This window comes from Sander lucioperca, chromosome 6 (genome assembly GCF_008315115.2).
Source record: "Sander lucioperca isolate FBNREF2018 chromosome 6, SLUC_FBN_1.2, whole genome shotgun sequence".
In the NCBI taxonomy this organism is placed as follows: domain Eukaryota; kingdom Metazoa; phylum Chordata; class Actinopteri; order Perciformes; family Percidae; genus Sander; species Sander lucioperca.
Window position 1 is genome coordinate 24,126,651 of NC_050178.1, and position 15,217 is coordinate 24,141,867.

The 15,217-nt window shown below is 41.5% G+C and overlaps 1 protein-coding gene and 1 long non-coding RNA gene across 3 annotated transcripts in view; one reads left to right on the top strand and one right to left on the bottom strand.

Annotated features, from left to right (window-relative positions):
* LOC116053783 (filamin-B) overlaps positions 1 to 7,565 on the bottom strand; it is a 135,394-nt gene extending 127,829 nt beyond the window's left edge. Inside the window, exon 1 of one of the 2 annotated variants that reach the window (XM_036001819.1) lies at positions 7,139 to 7,565. In XM_036001819.1, coding sequence (XP_035857712.1) covers positions 7,139 to 7,430 — 292 coding nt within the window. In that variant the 5' untranslated portion in view covers positions 7,431 to 7,565. The remainder of the gene's footprint in view (positions 1 to 7,138) is intronic. The other variant, XM_031304943.2, reaches the window with a different exon arrangement.
* LOC116053787 lies at positions 1,474 to 14,482 on the top strand. The gene is made up of 3 exons (XR_004105936.2): positions 1,474 to 1,487; positions 9,373 to 9,381; positions 14,231 to 14,482. It is a non-coding gene; the product is annotated as an uncharacterized LOC116053787 (long non-coding RNA).
* Positions 14,483 to 15,217: the final 735 nt, after the last annotated feature.

The window sequence follows — 15,217 nt, forward strand, 5'->3', positions numbered from 1 at the left end:
CCAAGTCAAGTGGCCGAAATATGTATTAATACTGCTTCAAAGAAATGTTGGGCTGCACTGACCCACCTCCTGGCTCCCCCTTTGGTAATGAATAACAAGCTGAAATCTTTCTTTCTTTCATTCACTTCAGCCATGACGCAACACACCTGTCTGCACAAGCAGATGGCCGACACCCTGTTTATACAAAACACACACACACACACACACACACACACACACACACACACACACACACCTCGACTCAACTCATTGGCCAATGTCCACACAGGCAGGTAAAACACACACAAGGTTTTTGCAATCTCCAAGCGATAAAGTCTCCGTCATTACGATATGAGCACCGCTACACACACACACACACACACACACACACACACACACACACACACACACACACACACAGCTGACAGTGAAAGCAACAGAGAGTGGAGGAACAGCAGAACAGAGAATGTACAAACAAAGTCCTCAATGAATTAAAAAAACTATATGAAATGTGTTGAAGATATGCCTCTGCCTTCCTCAGTGTGCAACAGACAAAAGCCAGGGGCCTCCCTGAAGACACACACACACACACACACACACACACACAGAACTGAAAACAACAGCAAACACCTCCTTCCCACGCTCCCCTGCTCTCTCTACTAGTCTGGGTCACTCGTCCTGTCATGGAGCTGAGGCATCTGACAAACTGGCGTTACCTGTGTAACCACACTGGACTCCAGCATCACAGGTTCTCACTCTTTGTGGACATTTGTGTCCTTTCCAAAAACAAAAAAAAGTCCTGTTCTTATGTTCCACTATAAGCACTGTTCTGACATGCAGAATGAATGCAGTTGAGCTCTTCATATCATTACATACATTAGCAGTCCCTCCAGAAAAACGTGATCATGTGATCTCATAATTCAATGCATAATCAGCCAAAGTCTGCATATTTATTTCGGGGGACGCATTTTTTCAAATACGCCGCACTTTCGCCGCATAAAATGCCGATTTTCGCGCAACATATGCGGGGCTTGCATGATTTCATAATCCCCGCATTTTCGTTGCAAAAAAGTCACATATATCTTAGTAGAAAGTTGAAAAATGTTGCGTTTACTTCACACAAGAGCAGCCGTTTCCCCCTGTTGCCATGGGAACGTTATGAAGTGACGTAATTACTTAACGTGAACATCATCGAAAAGCTACAAACCCCGCGATGAAGCCATGATGGAACCGCAATTTTTGCAAGTTCCCGCAATTTCATCGCATAAAACTGCATAAATATCCCGCATATTCCATCGCATTTTTTAAGAAAACGTGCCGCATAATCAAGGATTTTTGCCCTCAACAATCACAAAAAAACTCCACATTTTTCTGGAAGGACTGATATTACAAAAAAATCCTACAAGATAAGTCTTCTAAAACTAGTAAACATCACTTGTATTTCATATGGCTGTCCCGGGGGAGAGTCACAATAACAAGCACAGGGCTGGAACTAACGATTGTTTTCAGTCGATTAATCTGTTGATTATTGTATAATTATATTAACTAATTATCGATCAGTTGTTGGGTCTATAAAATGTCAGAAAATGGTGAAAAATGTGGATCAATGTTTCGCAAAAAAGCCCAAGATGACGTCCTCAAATATCTTGTTTAGTCCACAACTCAAAAATATTCAGTTTCCTGTCCCAGAGGAGAGACAACTTGACTCAAACCGATTATCAAAATAGTTGATTTATTCATCTTTAGGGACATAATTTGAAGTTGGAAAAAAAGGCAATAAATTGCAATATATCGCAATATGTTTAAAATCGCAATAATATATGTATAGTAATACATAAGCACGGGGCCTGTGGTGATACCCACGCCTAGTGTGTACTTCATTTGTACATTTTCAGTTCCTACGTTCCTTTCTTGTGCTGCGTTCGCTCTCTGCTGGGAGATTTGAATGTCAGAAAGCTGCAGGTCGTCGTCCTCAAAGTTTAACCCATGAGGACGTTCATCACACGATCTGACATGCCTCAAAACTAGTCTGGCACAGACTGCTACACAGATTTTGTTGGACCGACTCATTGCAAGATGGCTGTTTTCCTGTTTATCCTTGCACTGCTATAGTTTTTATATTACCATGTCTACATTATTCTCTTATATTGTCCATATTTAATGCTGGTATCTAGACTTCATTCTTGCACTATTGGACTTATTTGCGCTATACCACCATGACACACACTCTCATAGAGCACCTTACCATGCAGACTGACACACACACACACACACACACACACACACACACCAGACCATGCAGACTGACACACACACACACACACACACACACCTTACCATGCAGACTGACACACACACACACACACACACACCTTACCATGCAGACTGACTGACACACACACACACACACACACACACACACACACCTTACCATGCAGACTGACACACACACACACACCTTACCATGCAGACTGACACACACACACACACACACACCAGACCATGCAGACTGACACACACACACACACACACACACCTTACCATGCAGACTGACACACACACACACACACACACACACACCTTACCATGCAGACTGACTGACACACACACACACACACACACACACACACACACACACACCTTACCATGCAGACTGACACACACACACACACACACACACACACACACACCTTACCATGCAGACTGAGACACACACACACACACACACACACACACACACACACACACTACCATGCAGGCTGACACACACACACACACACACACACACAACTTAACATACAGACTGACACACACACACACACACACACACACACACCTTACCATGCAGACTGACACACACACACACACACACACACACACACACACACACACACACACACACACACTACCATGCAGGCTGACACACACACACACACACAACTTACCATACAGACTGACACACACACACAGACACACACACCTTACCATGCAGACTGACACACACACCTTACCATGCAGACTGACACACACACCTTACCAGACTGACAGACACACACACACACACACACACACACACACACACACTACCATGCAGGCTGACACACACACACACACACACACACACCTTACCATGCAGACTGACACACACACCTTACCAGACTGACAGACACACACACACACACACACACACACACACACACACACACACTACCATGCAGGCTGACACACACAGACACACACACACAGACACACACACCTTACCATGCAGACTGACACACACACCTTACCAGACTGACAGACACACACACTCTGTCTGTCTGTCTGTCTGTCTGTCTGTCTGTCTGTCTGTCTGTCTGACTGTCTGTCTGACTGTCTGTCTGACTGACTGTCTGTCTGTCTGTCTGGGCAACTTAAATGTCCTAACAAGCATTGTGTCTGCTAAGCAGCCAGAAGAGACTGACGGCCTCCAGCTAAACCCAAGAAACTGCAGCAGTGTTCACTTTTTAAAGCGTTTCCAAAAGCAACCACACAGTTGATCTGACTGTCGTTACGGCGTCATTTCACCGATGCTTTTAGCCAAAGAGACTTCCAGTAAGTACATTCAACCGTTACAAAATCAGAACGAGAATCACATTTCATTTTACACATTTACGCTTTACTTTCGAAACCTTATTCTTTCATTTCATTTCTCTTCTACCAAAAACAGAGAGCTGATGACCCACGAACGAAAAACACACCAAAACATTCAGAGTTTGAAGGCTCTGACACACCAACCTGATAATCGGCCGTCTGACAGTCTGGCGAGGTCGGTGACTCGAGTCTGTTCGGTGTGTTCGTGCCGTCGGCTTTAATTTGACTTGTTGAATCAGCCAGTGGGCAGTCGGACTCAATGACCAATCTGATTGGTGGAGTGCTAGCCCTTGACTAGCCAATCAGTGCACTTATGTTAAAACACTTACTGAAAATGACAAGCGGGATGAGCATGACGAACGCCTCTCAAAATCTGACGAAAATCTGACCTTTGTCGATCAAAAAAACAGACAGATTCAGCAACTGCACGGCCTATTTCTCTCTTCAAATGTTTTCAGAAACACGTTTCGGTGAACTATTTTAGTCCAATATGAGATCGTATTCTGAACGAGTCGCCATGACAGTCTGGCTTTGAAATTTGGGAGAAGCCAGACCCACGTGACGCGTTCGTCTAATCAGCTGCCGGTTTTCATTTCTGGGCAACAATACAGATTAGCGCCGCCTGCTGTTATGGAGACGTATTACGTCTCGCGCACGTGCAGAACGTACGCTCAAGTCGGCGTCTCTTCAGTGAGTTCTGAGGAACTTTTTGGACCTCGGGGAGACTGATCAGTCCGACTGGCCTTTCTGCAGACGGTCGGCCGTCTGGTTGGTGTGTCAGAGCCTTTAAAAGCACGAACTCCAGCACAGATTTACAAACGACCTGGAGCAGCTGTGTGACAGAGCAGCTGTGATGCACATTGTTGATTTAATTCTTCAGCCTCCAGCAGAGACAACTAAACATCACGACAGGAGAGACGATCTGGACAAACACAACTACGGAAGAGAGGAACAAGTGTAAAAGAAATGTGTCTAAATCTAAAAGACCAAACCTCAATGATCACTTTTCTTTTCCCCATGTGCCTGGGCCTGCTTCCTGACATAACGCCTGACTCGTTTAAATCAAACTATTTAGACCAGAGGTGCCCAAATTCTTTCATCTGAAGGGCCAAAAATGTATCTGGATGAAAGGCCACGGGCCAAAAAGTAAATGTTGATTTTATGAGAAGATTTATTATATTTTATAGAAAATTAACATTAAAAATCTGAAATAAATGCTCTTAAATCTGCATTTATCTCCCATATTACAGAACGTATACAGTTATTTATCCCTTGCAGTAGTGGGAGACATGAGCAGTCTTTCAACATTCGGCTCCAGCTGACTTCCTAAATGTTCTTCTATCAGCGGGCCACGGCCTCCATCGCTCCATCTGGCTGACGTTAGCACGGCTCACAGCACCAAGAGAGAAGAAATACCCTCATTTTTGTGGATAAAACTTAACGTGTGTAATTATAAGGAAGTTTAACATCACTGTGCTGTACAACTCAGATTAAGAACGTTTTAGCTGCACAAAACTAAGTTTCGTATCATTACAGTTAGCATTTTACAGCACTTTCAAAATAAGAGGAGAATAAGCATGAGCATGTCAAATGTCATGGAGGACCAAAACAAAGGGAGCACGGGCCAAACTTGGCCCGCAGGCCCCAAATTGGGCAGCCTTGGTATAGACCAAGCAACAACATATCAGTTAGCTTCTTGTTTGAATCCTGGATATTGTTATCTATATGATAAATATGAAATAACTGCAGTAGTGTATCGTCAGTATTGTGCAGCCTGGGTGGAAGCCAAACTAAATTAATTCAGATCAGATGTGTGGTAAATATGTTTAGGACACAACAAGCAGAGGAACTGAGCAGGAGTTTTGACATTTGTGAATTTTGGGGTGAAATATCATCATCATCATCATCATCATCATCATCATCATCTGAGAGACTTCAGCCAGGCTCATTAACACAGGTGTGTATTCTGCTCAAATCTGACCCATTTTCAAAAAGTTTCTACATCTGAAATTTAGTTTTAGGCCTACTTTAGCCAAATTGTCCCAAAAAAATAATGTGGATGGTTTCATGCAACGCTCTTCATAAGTAAAATACATGATCAGTTCACTACTATTATTGAATTTGGGGGTTTTATTTAATTTTATAGTGTTTGAAGAAATAAATTTGTTAGAAGAACGTTGAAAAAAATGACAAAAATGTCGGTAAAAGTTAAAAAAAAAAAAAATAATAATAAAGTGGGGAAAAACCGTCAAAAAACAAGTGTAGAAAAAAATCAACAAACATCAGAATAAGTGACAAAAGACTTGGCAAAAAGTAAACGTTTTCATTTTAAATTTTGACCCAGAAAGAAAGTTGCATGGCCGACGGGAAGACTACACAAGGGAGCCTGCTCATTAAAACACTCCGCTGCTGTTATGTGGAGACTCTACACCCACAACCAAACTCCATTCACAAATCTGCCAGTTTAAATGCTGATGTTGACATGATACATTTCATCAGTAATTCCTGTGGGATCCAATCTGTAGCGAAGAGGAGATGTGGTTCCACTTCTCACACTCGTCTTTCACACAAACGTTACACCGAGGGGAGATGCAGCAGTTAGGCTATGGTCGACCGGGAAAATTTGAGATTTTCAATAAAATATTGGTGTCATTGTGGATTATGTGTATGCCGATTTGAAGACGAGTTCATTTCAATTCTATAAATTGTCAAACTAAACAATTTGCAATACTTTAATGTCGCGGATAGGCAAGGCGATATTAAACTGCAGGATTCCTAAACGCAGTTTGGCAAGTGCTGCATGTACGGAAATTAACAGGACGCAAACTGACTAAAATGGGAATAACTCATTTATACGTGTAACATAATTTCTTCAAGCACGTGAGGACCTTTCATTAGATTGATTTGTGTTATCATTATGATAAGAAACTCGGGAAACTCTCCAAATGAAAGGACAAAGGTACGGATTGAACTTTGGTCTCTGGGGAAAGTGCAGAGCCAACATTACAATCACAAGCCAAGGATTTCAAAAGCGTCTTAAGCCACTGTTTACTTTGACATAACATAACCCACTTAACGTCGCTTGATTTCATTAAACATCAACTTTTAAAAGTGCTTTCATTTCCTCTTGATTCTGGGCGGCAGCAACGGCGTGCAGTATTTACTAAGCCAAACATTTTAAAGGAAATATATTATTTTGTGTACATGTTTGCCGAATTGACGAGTGGGTCAAACTCAAATAGTCTACATAATTTACAATAAGATATGATGATCGGTTCATGTAGAAAAAACAGTTAAATTTTAAAACGCTACATTATTAATGGCAGTCCGTGCTCTCCACGAAAAAAGGGGTATACACGGGGGTGTTGGGGGTATAAACTGGGAAAACTGACGGGGGGAGGACGACTTTCCTGGGACAAGTCATATTAGTAAGCTTCCCTGACATGTGTAGACTCCCCACTAACAGGCAAACTAACTTTGGGGCTAAGAAGTCAGATTGTGGAGCCTCCAGACGGATGAATGGACTCACCGATGGAGACCAGCTTAATGTTCTCCTTGTCCAGGAACTCCAGCGCCACCGACACGTTCTCCAGCTTCATCTGCCTGAAGTTGGGCCTCGGGTGGTACTTTCTGTACATGTTCTTGTGGCTGAGGACCTCCAGCAGGGCGATGAGCCTCAGCCCGTCGCCCAGGTCCAGCTGCAGGTCCCCGATCCGCTTGTTGACGCACTTCAGGTGCTCGTTGATCCAGCGGGTAAAGGTGTTCTGCTGGATCTTTTTCCACGGGGCGTCCTCGGCCAGGTCCTTCTCTGTGGCCGGCATCTTTAATTCTCTTTAACGCGTCTTGTTCGGACTTTGGTTGACTGTGACAGAGAGCTGGGCCGGGGGGGGCTGCGTTCTGAGTTCCCTCGGAGTCGGTTTGAAGTGGTTTTTATAACCTCACTGAGACTGGCTGGCTGCTGCTGCTGCGTTCAGGTGCTGCTGCTGCTGCTGCTGCTGCGTTCAGGTGCTACTTGAAAGCTCGGGTTTTTTCTTCTTCTTGTTTGAGATATTGGGGCAGTTGGGATCCTTCACGTTGTGTTACTGCCTCCTTCAGGATTCTGGGTGGCATTTCTGCCTTTATTAGGAAAGGAAAGCTGAGATAGAGAGAGAGAGAGAGAGAGAGAGAGACAGAGAGACAGAGAGAGAGAGAGAGAGAGAGACAGAGAGACAGAGAGAGAGACAGAGAGAGAGAGAGAGAGACAGAGAGAGAGAGAGAGAGAGAGACAGAGAGACAGAGAGAGAGAGAGAGACAGAGAGACAGAGAGAGAGAGAGAGAGAGAGACAGAGAGACAGAGAGACAGAGAGAGAGAGAGAGAGAGAGAGAGACAAAGAGAGAGAGACAGAGAGAGAGAGAGAGAGAGACAGAGAGAGAGAGAGAGAGACAGAGAGACAGAGAAGAGAGAGAGACAGAGAGACAGAGAGAGAGAGAGAGAGAGAGACAGAGAGACAGAGAGACAGAGAGAGAGAGAGAGAGAGAGAGACAAAGAGAGAGAGACAGAGAGAGATAGAGATGAGACAGAGAGAGAGAGACAGAGAGAGAGAGAGACAGAGAGAGAGAGAGACAGAGAGAGAGACAGAGAGAGAGACAGAGAGAGAGAGAGAGAGAGAGAGAGAGAGAGAGACAGAGAGAGAGAGAGAGACAGAGAGAGAGAGAGACAGAGAGAGAGAGAGAGAGACAGAGAGAGAGAGAGACAGAGAGAGAGAGAGAGACAGAGAGAGAGAGAGAGAGAGAGAGAGAGAGAGAGAGAGACAGAGACAGAGAGAGAGACAGAGAGAGAGAGACAGAGAGAGAGAGACAGAGAGAGAGAGAGAGAGAGAGAGAGACAGAGACAGAGAGAGAGAGAGAGAGACAGAGAGAGAGAGAGAGAGAGAGAGAGACAGAGACAGAGAGAGAGACAGAGAGAGAGAGAGACAGAGACAGAGAGAGACAGAGAGAGAGAGGGGGGGGAGACATGCAGGGAAACGTCACAGGTCGGACTCGAACTTCTGCGTCGAGGATTAACCCTCTGCATGTGCGCCCGCTCTACCAGTTACAGCTTTAGTTACTAGTTACTTTAGTTACTCCGCTACATTCATCTGTTACAGCTTTAGTTACTAGTTACTTTAGTTACTCCGCTACATTCATCTGTTACAGCTTTAGTTACTAGTTACTTTAGTTACTCCGCTACATTCATCAGTAATCCTTGATTATGCGTCACGTTTTCTTAAAAAATGCGATAGAATATGCGCGATATTTATGCAATTTTATGCGATGAAATTGCGGGAGGGGTTTGCAGCTTTTCGATGATGTTCACGTCGAGTAATTACGTCACTTCATAACGTTCCCATGGCAACAGGGGAAAACGGCTGCTCTTGTGTGAAGTAAACGCAACATTTTTCAACTTTCTGCTAAGATATGTGTGACTTTTTTGCAACGAAAATGCGGGGATTATGAAATCATGCAAGCCCCGCATATGTTGCGCGGAACTAGGGAATTTATGTGGTGAAAATGCGGCGTATTTGAAAAAAATGCACCCCTCCCCCCCCCCAAATAAATATGCAGACTTTGGCTGATTATGCATTGAGTTTTGACATCACATGATCACATTTTTCTGGAGGGACTGACATTAATGTGGTGGAAGTATTCAGATTATTTACTGTAGTAAAAGTACTAATAGCCCACCACACTGTAAAAAAATACTCTGTTAGAAGTAAAAGTCCTGCATTGAAAATGTTACTTAAGTAAAAGTATGTAGGCCTAAGTATAATCGGGAAAATGTACTTAAAGTATTACACAACATGCTGCAAGAACCAGGAGTTGATTCATCTGTCGATTATTTTCTCGATTAATTGATTAGTTGTTTGGTCTCTAAAATGTCAGAAAATGGTGAAAAATGTGGATCAATGTTTCCCAAAAAGCCCAAAATGACGTCCTCAAATATCTTGTTGTATCCACAACTCATAAATATTCAGTTTCCTGTCCCAGAGGAGAGAAGAAAGTAGAAGATATTCACATTTAAGAAGCTGGAATCAGAGAATTTGTACTTTATTTTCCATTAAAAAATTACTCAAACTGATTAATCAATTATCAAAGTAGTTGCCAATTAATTTAATAGTTGACAATTAATCCATTAATATTTACAGCTCTACTAGTTGTCGAAAAGAATGAAAACCTTTCTGAAAAATCACATTTTCTTCCCAGTTTTTTGATTCAACGTTAGAGCCGGAGAGAGAGATCTGTGTGCAGAGAGGAGATTTTGTAGTTTCCTTAACACGTACTTATTCTAAATCACCTCATTTTATTCTCATCTTTATTTTGCACCTGCACCCCCCCAAGAAAGTACTTGTACACATGTAGTTGAGTAAAATCTTATCTTGACTAAAATGCTGTGCAAATACAGTTAAAATGTGTCATCCAATCACGAGGGCTGAGTGGTTTCACCTTATTTTCAAAATAAAAGCATACTGCTTTTTAAGACAACTTCATCCATACTTTAGAACATAACAGGAACGTATAGTTCTTCAACAACAAGTTGCTGCTGGAGGAACTGTGGAGAAACCGACGCAAACTTCGTCCACACCTTTTGGTCTTGTGGGAAATATTGGGATGATATCTATTCTGCATTGGCCAATATTTTTAACATAGAAGTCAATAGGAACCCGTTGGTTGCTTTGCTGGGACCAGTGTTGTAATGTAACGAAGTACAAATACTTCACTACTGTACTTAAGTAGAATTTTCACGTTTACTCCACTACAGTTTCTAAATAAAATGTATACTTTTACTCCACTACATCTCCCCTGAGCATCTTAGTTACTCGTTACTACAAAATAAAAATCAGAAGTAATTTGTTACACTGGAAAAAAGCAGGTTGGGCGAATCATTGCTCCTAAATTGCCAAGATAATATACGCTCCGTTCCAGCTGGTGACCTGATGCCTGTTTGTTGCCAAGCGGTAAAAAAACAACCATAGGCCAAAACTAAAGAAGAAGAGGAAGCAGAAAGACTGGTATCGTCATGGAAGCACCTGCTGCAGGCTCTGCTGCCATGGTAACAGATGATGATCACCCCGACGACAGTGGTGATGAAGATAACGTTACACACCTTTGGCCATAAAGTTCATAATCAAAGTTTTTTTTATTTTTACTTTTACTTCTAATACTTAAGTACATTTAATATCAGAAAATTACTTTTGATACTTAAAGCAGCCATATTATGCTCATCTTCAGGTTCATAATTGTATTTTAAGGTTGTACCAGAATAGGTTTACATGGTTTAATTTTCTAAAAACACCATATTGTTGTTGTACTGCACCGCTCTCTCTCACTGCTGCAGATCCTCTTTTCAGCTGGTCTCTGTTTTAGCTACAGAGTGAGACCTCTTTTCTTCTTCTTCTTCTGGACTATCTTTGATTGCACTCGCACATGCCCAGTAGCTCAGATGTAGATCATGTCAGCTAGCTAGCTCCATAGACAGTAAAAGAAAGGCTGTTTCTACAACTTGGGTCAGTTACAAGGCAGGATTAGCTGGGAGACTTCTAAATGAGGGCGCACATGGAAGTAGTTCTTTTGGAGATTATGGTGAACTTGTGTGTGTTGTAGCAGTGCTTTGCTATTGAGAACGAGGTAGCATGCTAGCGTTAGCATGCTAATGCTAACTACGAGCTAATGGTTGCGGTTAGCCAGCTTGTCGGTACACGATCCGTTCTGCACATGCGCAAGATAATACTGTTTTACCGAGGATACGACCTGCACGATCTGTTCCACGCTAGCCTATGGCTAGCCTCCACCGGGAAGCTAACGTTAGTTTAGCTAACAGCTAATTCGGCTAACCGCTAGCTGACAGCTAGATTCAGTCTAAAATAACGTTAACTCAAACGTAATGGGAAAAGCAGCTACAGCTAAATTAAGACTTCACAGTAATAACAATAAAGACAAGTATTGAGTGATTGTATTTTAAATGAGCACAAGTAAAGTAGAACTGACGTAACAGCTGTTATATATGTTAGGTGTTTGTTATATATGTCAACGTTTATTTTCAAGTTTTTTTTTGAGGGTCTTTTAAAGTTATTACATGCTGTCTCAGCTAGCAGTTAGCCGAATTAGCTGTTAGCTAAACTAACGTTAGCTTGCCTGTGGAGGCTAACGGCAGACCGCTACAATCAGCTAGCGGTTAGCCGAATTAGCTGTTAGCTAAACTAACGTTAGCTTGGCTGTCGACCGGAAGCGTGGAACAGATCGTGCAGTGTCGTAAATCCTCGTACAACCGCGCATGCGCGAACATTTTGCGCATGTGCAGAACGTCTCAGATAGTGACGTAGAAAGCCGTGCAGATTTTGACCAGCTCACCCAGAGACTGAAGGCAGGACACATTCAGAAACCGTATCTCACTCTAAACACCATGGAGGGATTTAGATCAAAGTTTGTATGCGTGTGGAAGCACCAGAGACACAAAATAACTCCCCAAATCCCAGAAAAAGTGATTTTTTTTCATAATATGGGCACTTTAAGTACAGTACATATTAGATACTTTAAGAGTTTTATTCAAGTAATATTCTAAAAGGAGACTTTAACTTCTACCAAAGTTATTTTCTGGTAAGATACTTGTACTTTTACTCAAGTATTGCTTTCAAGTACTTTATACAAGACTGGCTGGGAGCCGCCCCTTATGTTGTTGATCGAAGGGATGATATATACCTTCTGCAAATCCTTCTTGCTGCAGCCATTAAGGGTATCACTGTAACCTGGCTTAAGCCCACTGTACCAACATGTCAGTGGTGGAAGGAGCGGTGTGGGAGCTTTACAGAATGGAAGAAATACCTCACAATCTGAGGCTCCAGAGGGACACGTTTTTGAAGAGATGGACCCCTGTTGTGCTTAAAATGTTTTGAAGAGGAACCCCCCCCTCCCCCTTTTTTTCTTTAATTATTATTATTATTTTTTTTAAACTTCTTTATTTTTTGTTTTCACTTTATTTTATTCTATTTATTTCCTTATTTATTTCTAAATTTTGGTATGATCAGATACCTCTTTATGTTACTATGTGTGTCTAAGCTGACTGTTTACGATAAACAAAAAATAAGTTCAAAAAAATAAAAAAAAAATAAGTCAACTTCATCCACACATCAAAACTCCACCTGCCTAGTGGCCGGGTTGGTTCAGCGGGTAGAGCAGGCGCACACATGCCTAGACGCAGAGGTCCAGGATTGGATAGGACCTGTGATGATTTCCTGCATGTCTCTCTCCCCCCTCTCTCTCTCTCTCACCTAGCTGTCCATTAACCCTCATTTTTGACCCATTTTCAAAGTTTTTTTATATCAAAAATATGGAACGTTGCAATAGGAAGCGAAAATGTCGGAAAAAAGTGACAAAATGTTTAAAACAAAGCTATAAAAACACTGAGAAGGGACATCAAAAGTATGTTTTTTTCGCTGTTGACAGGAACACAAGGGTTAAAGGCAGAAAAGCCCAAAAAATAATCTTAAAAAAAAAAAAACTCCATCTGCCTTTGAAAAAAGTTATGAGAATTAACAGGATAATTTTATCTTGAAATCATGTTATACTATACTGATATAAACATGGTTTAAACTAATATATAGCATATATATATATATATATATATATATATATAAAAATTATATATATATATAAAAAATTATATATATAAAAAATTATATATATATGTATAAACATTATATATAAAAATTATATATATAAAAAATTATATATATATGTATAAAAATTATATATATATATATTTTGTTATGCTGTATATTAGTATAAACCATGTTTGAAAAGCAGGGCACTGATTAGTTTATTACATTATCTGCATTGTTCAAGTCTCATTGTGAAGTTTGTGAATGAATGAATGAATGAATGAATGAATGAATGCACTGGAAGCTGGTTTGGTGGGTCAGCTTGCTACAACTTTAATCCAAACATCGCTCTGCATATTTAATACATCACCATCATCATCATCACCATCATCATCTCCCCTACACAGCTTCCTCTCATATCTCTAAACAATTTTAACAAAATAAGTCTAGTAGCACATCATTCAATAACATTTTATTTTACAATTCTCTCTCTGTACTGTAGTGTTTTTCTCTTTAAACATCAGGAATATTTGTTCGTTGTCTTTTTATTTAAAATGTTTTTAACACGGAGACGAGACAGAGTACACGAACGATGACAAAGAGTCCAGAGTGTGAAAACACACACACACACACACACACACACACACACACACACACACACACACACACACACACACACACAAATAATTTAATGTCTGCTAAAACATTTCCACAGAGGCCTGAAGTGGTCTAAGTTCATCTGGAGAGAAGCTGATTTTCATCCTGTTTTTAGGAACATTTTAGCAGCTCTGTGAGGCTCGAAAGCTCAACAGGAATAGACATTTCTGAATGTTATTCTGACATTTTCACCACTGGAGGGGCAAAAATGTGTCCATCAGTTTTACCAGATTGATGAAGACAGAAACGTTTCCTATTCCATGTCTATATAAGGACTAGAACTAAAGCCAACAGTAGATATACTGATGAGAGTTCAGTCAGCTCTTCATTTGTCCTGACATGATCTGAAGTTGTTCAACGAGATTTCAGTCTGGACAAAAAAAAAAAAAGAGCCATTTAGTCATCATCCAGCTGATGGGAATCGTTGAGAAGCCACAATAATAATTTGACAAAACAATCTCAAATCAAGGTCCACTTACTAGCTATTTTCTGAGCTTTTAGCCACGATCTCACAGACTTCATGAGCGGATAAAGTAAGCTCAGTTGTCATGGGGTTGAGGGTAAATCTTTTGCTTAAAGAAGGCCATGAGTAGCAGCTGAAAGCTCCATAAAAAGCTGGTAAGACATTGTGGTTACCAACGTACAGCTTCTCTCCACACTACCAGACCTCTGGCAGTCAAAGAAACCGTGTGTATGTGTGTATATGTGTGTGTTTAAGTGCGTTTATCAGAGAATGTGTGTGTGTGGTTGTGTGTGTGTGTCCACTCATACACAAACTGTGGTGTTAGTTACATCAGAGGCACTTTGACCCCCTTTTCTGTGCCCCGAAAAATGAAGAAAAAACAAACAAAATAAATCAGATTTTTATTTTAAAAATGTGGCTTCAAGTTTCAACCCCAAACAACAAACTGCCCTGGGAAAACAAACCGAAAAAAACAGAGAAATGTCACGTTAGACCTCCAACACGGCCGACTAAAACCACAACAGAGCAGCGCTTCCTGAAACAACGGCAACCCTCCGCAGCAGCCTGACGGACCAGATCAGGAACGACAGACTCAACTGTGACTCAGCGGTGGTCCTCACAGCGCGGACGTACGACGTACGTGTGCTACGGAGGAGATTTTACTCACGTGGAGTTATTTTATCATTTTACTGACCGCTCAGTCTGATGGGGCGCAGATTAACGGCGTGGTCGTACTCGACAGCAAATATTAAACTTATTAAAACTTCATTTTGACAGACGGCCCGACTAAACAACAGAGACTCAAGATAATAGGAAGCTTTAGCGCCGCACCAACGAATAGCATTTAATGGGATTATAATCTGCTGATAAACTG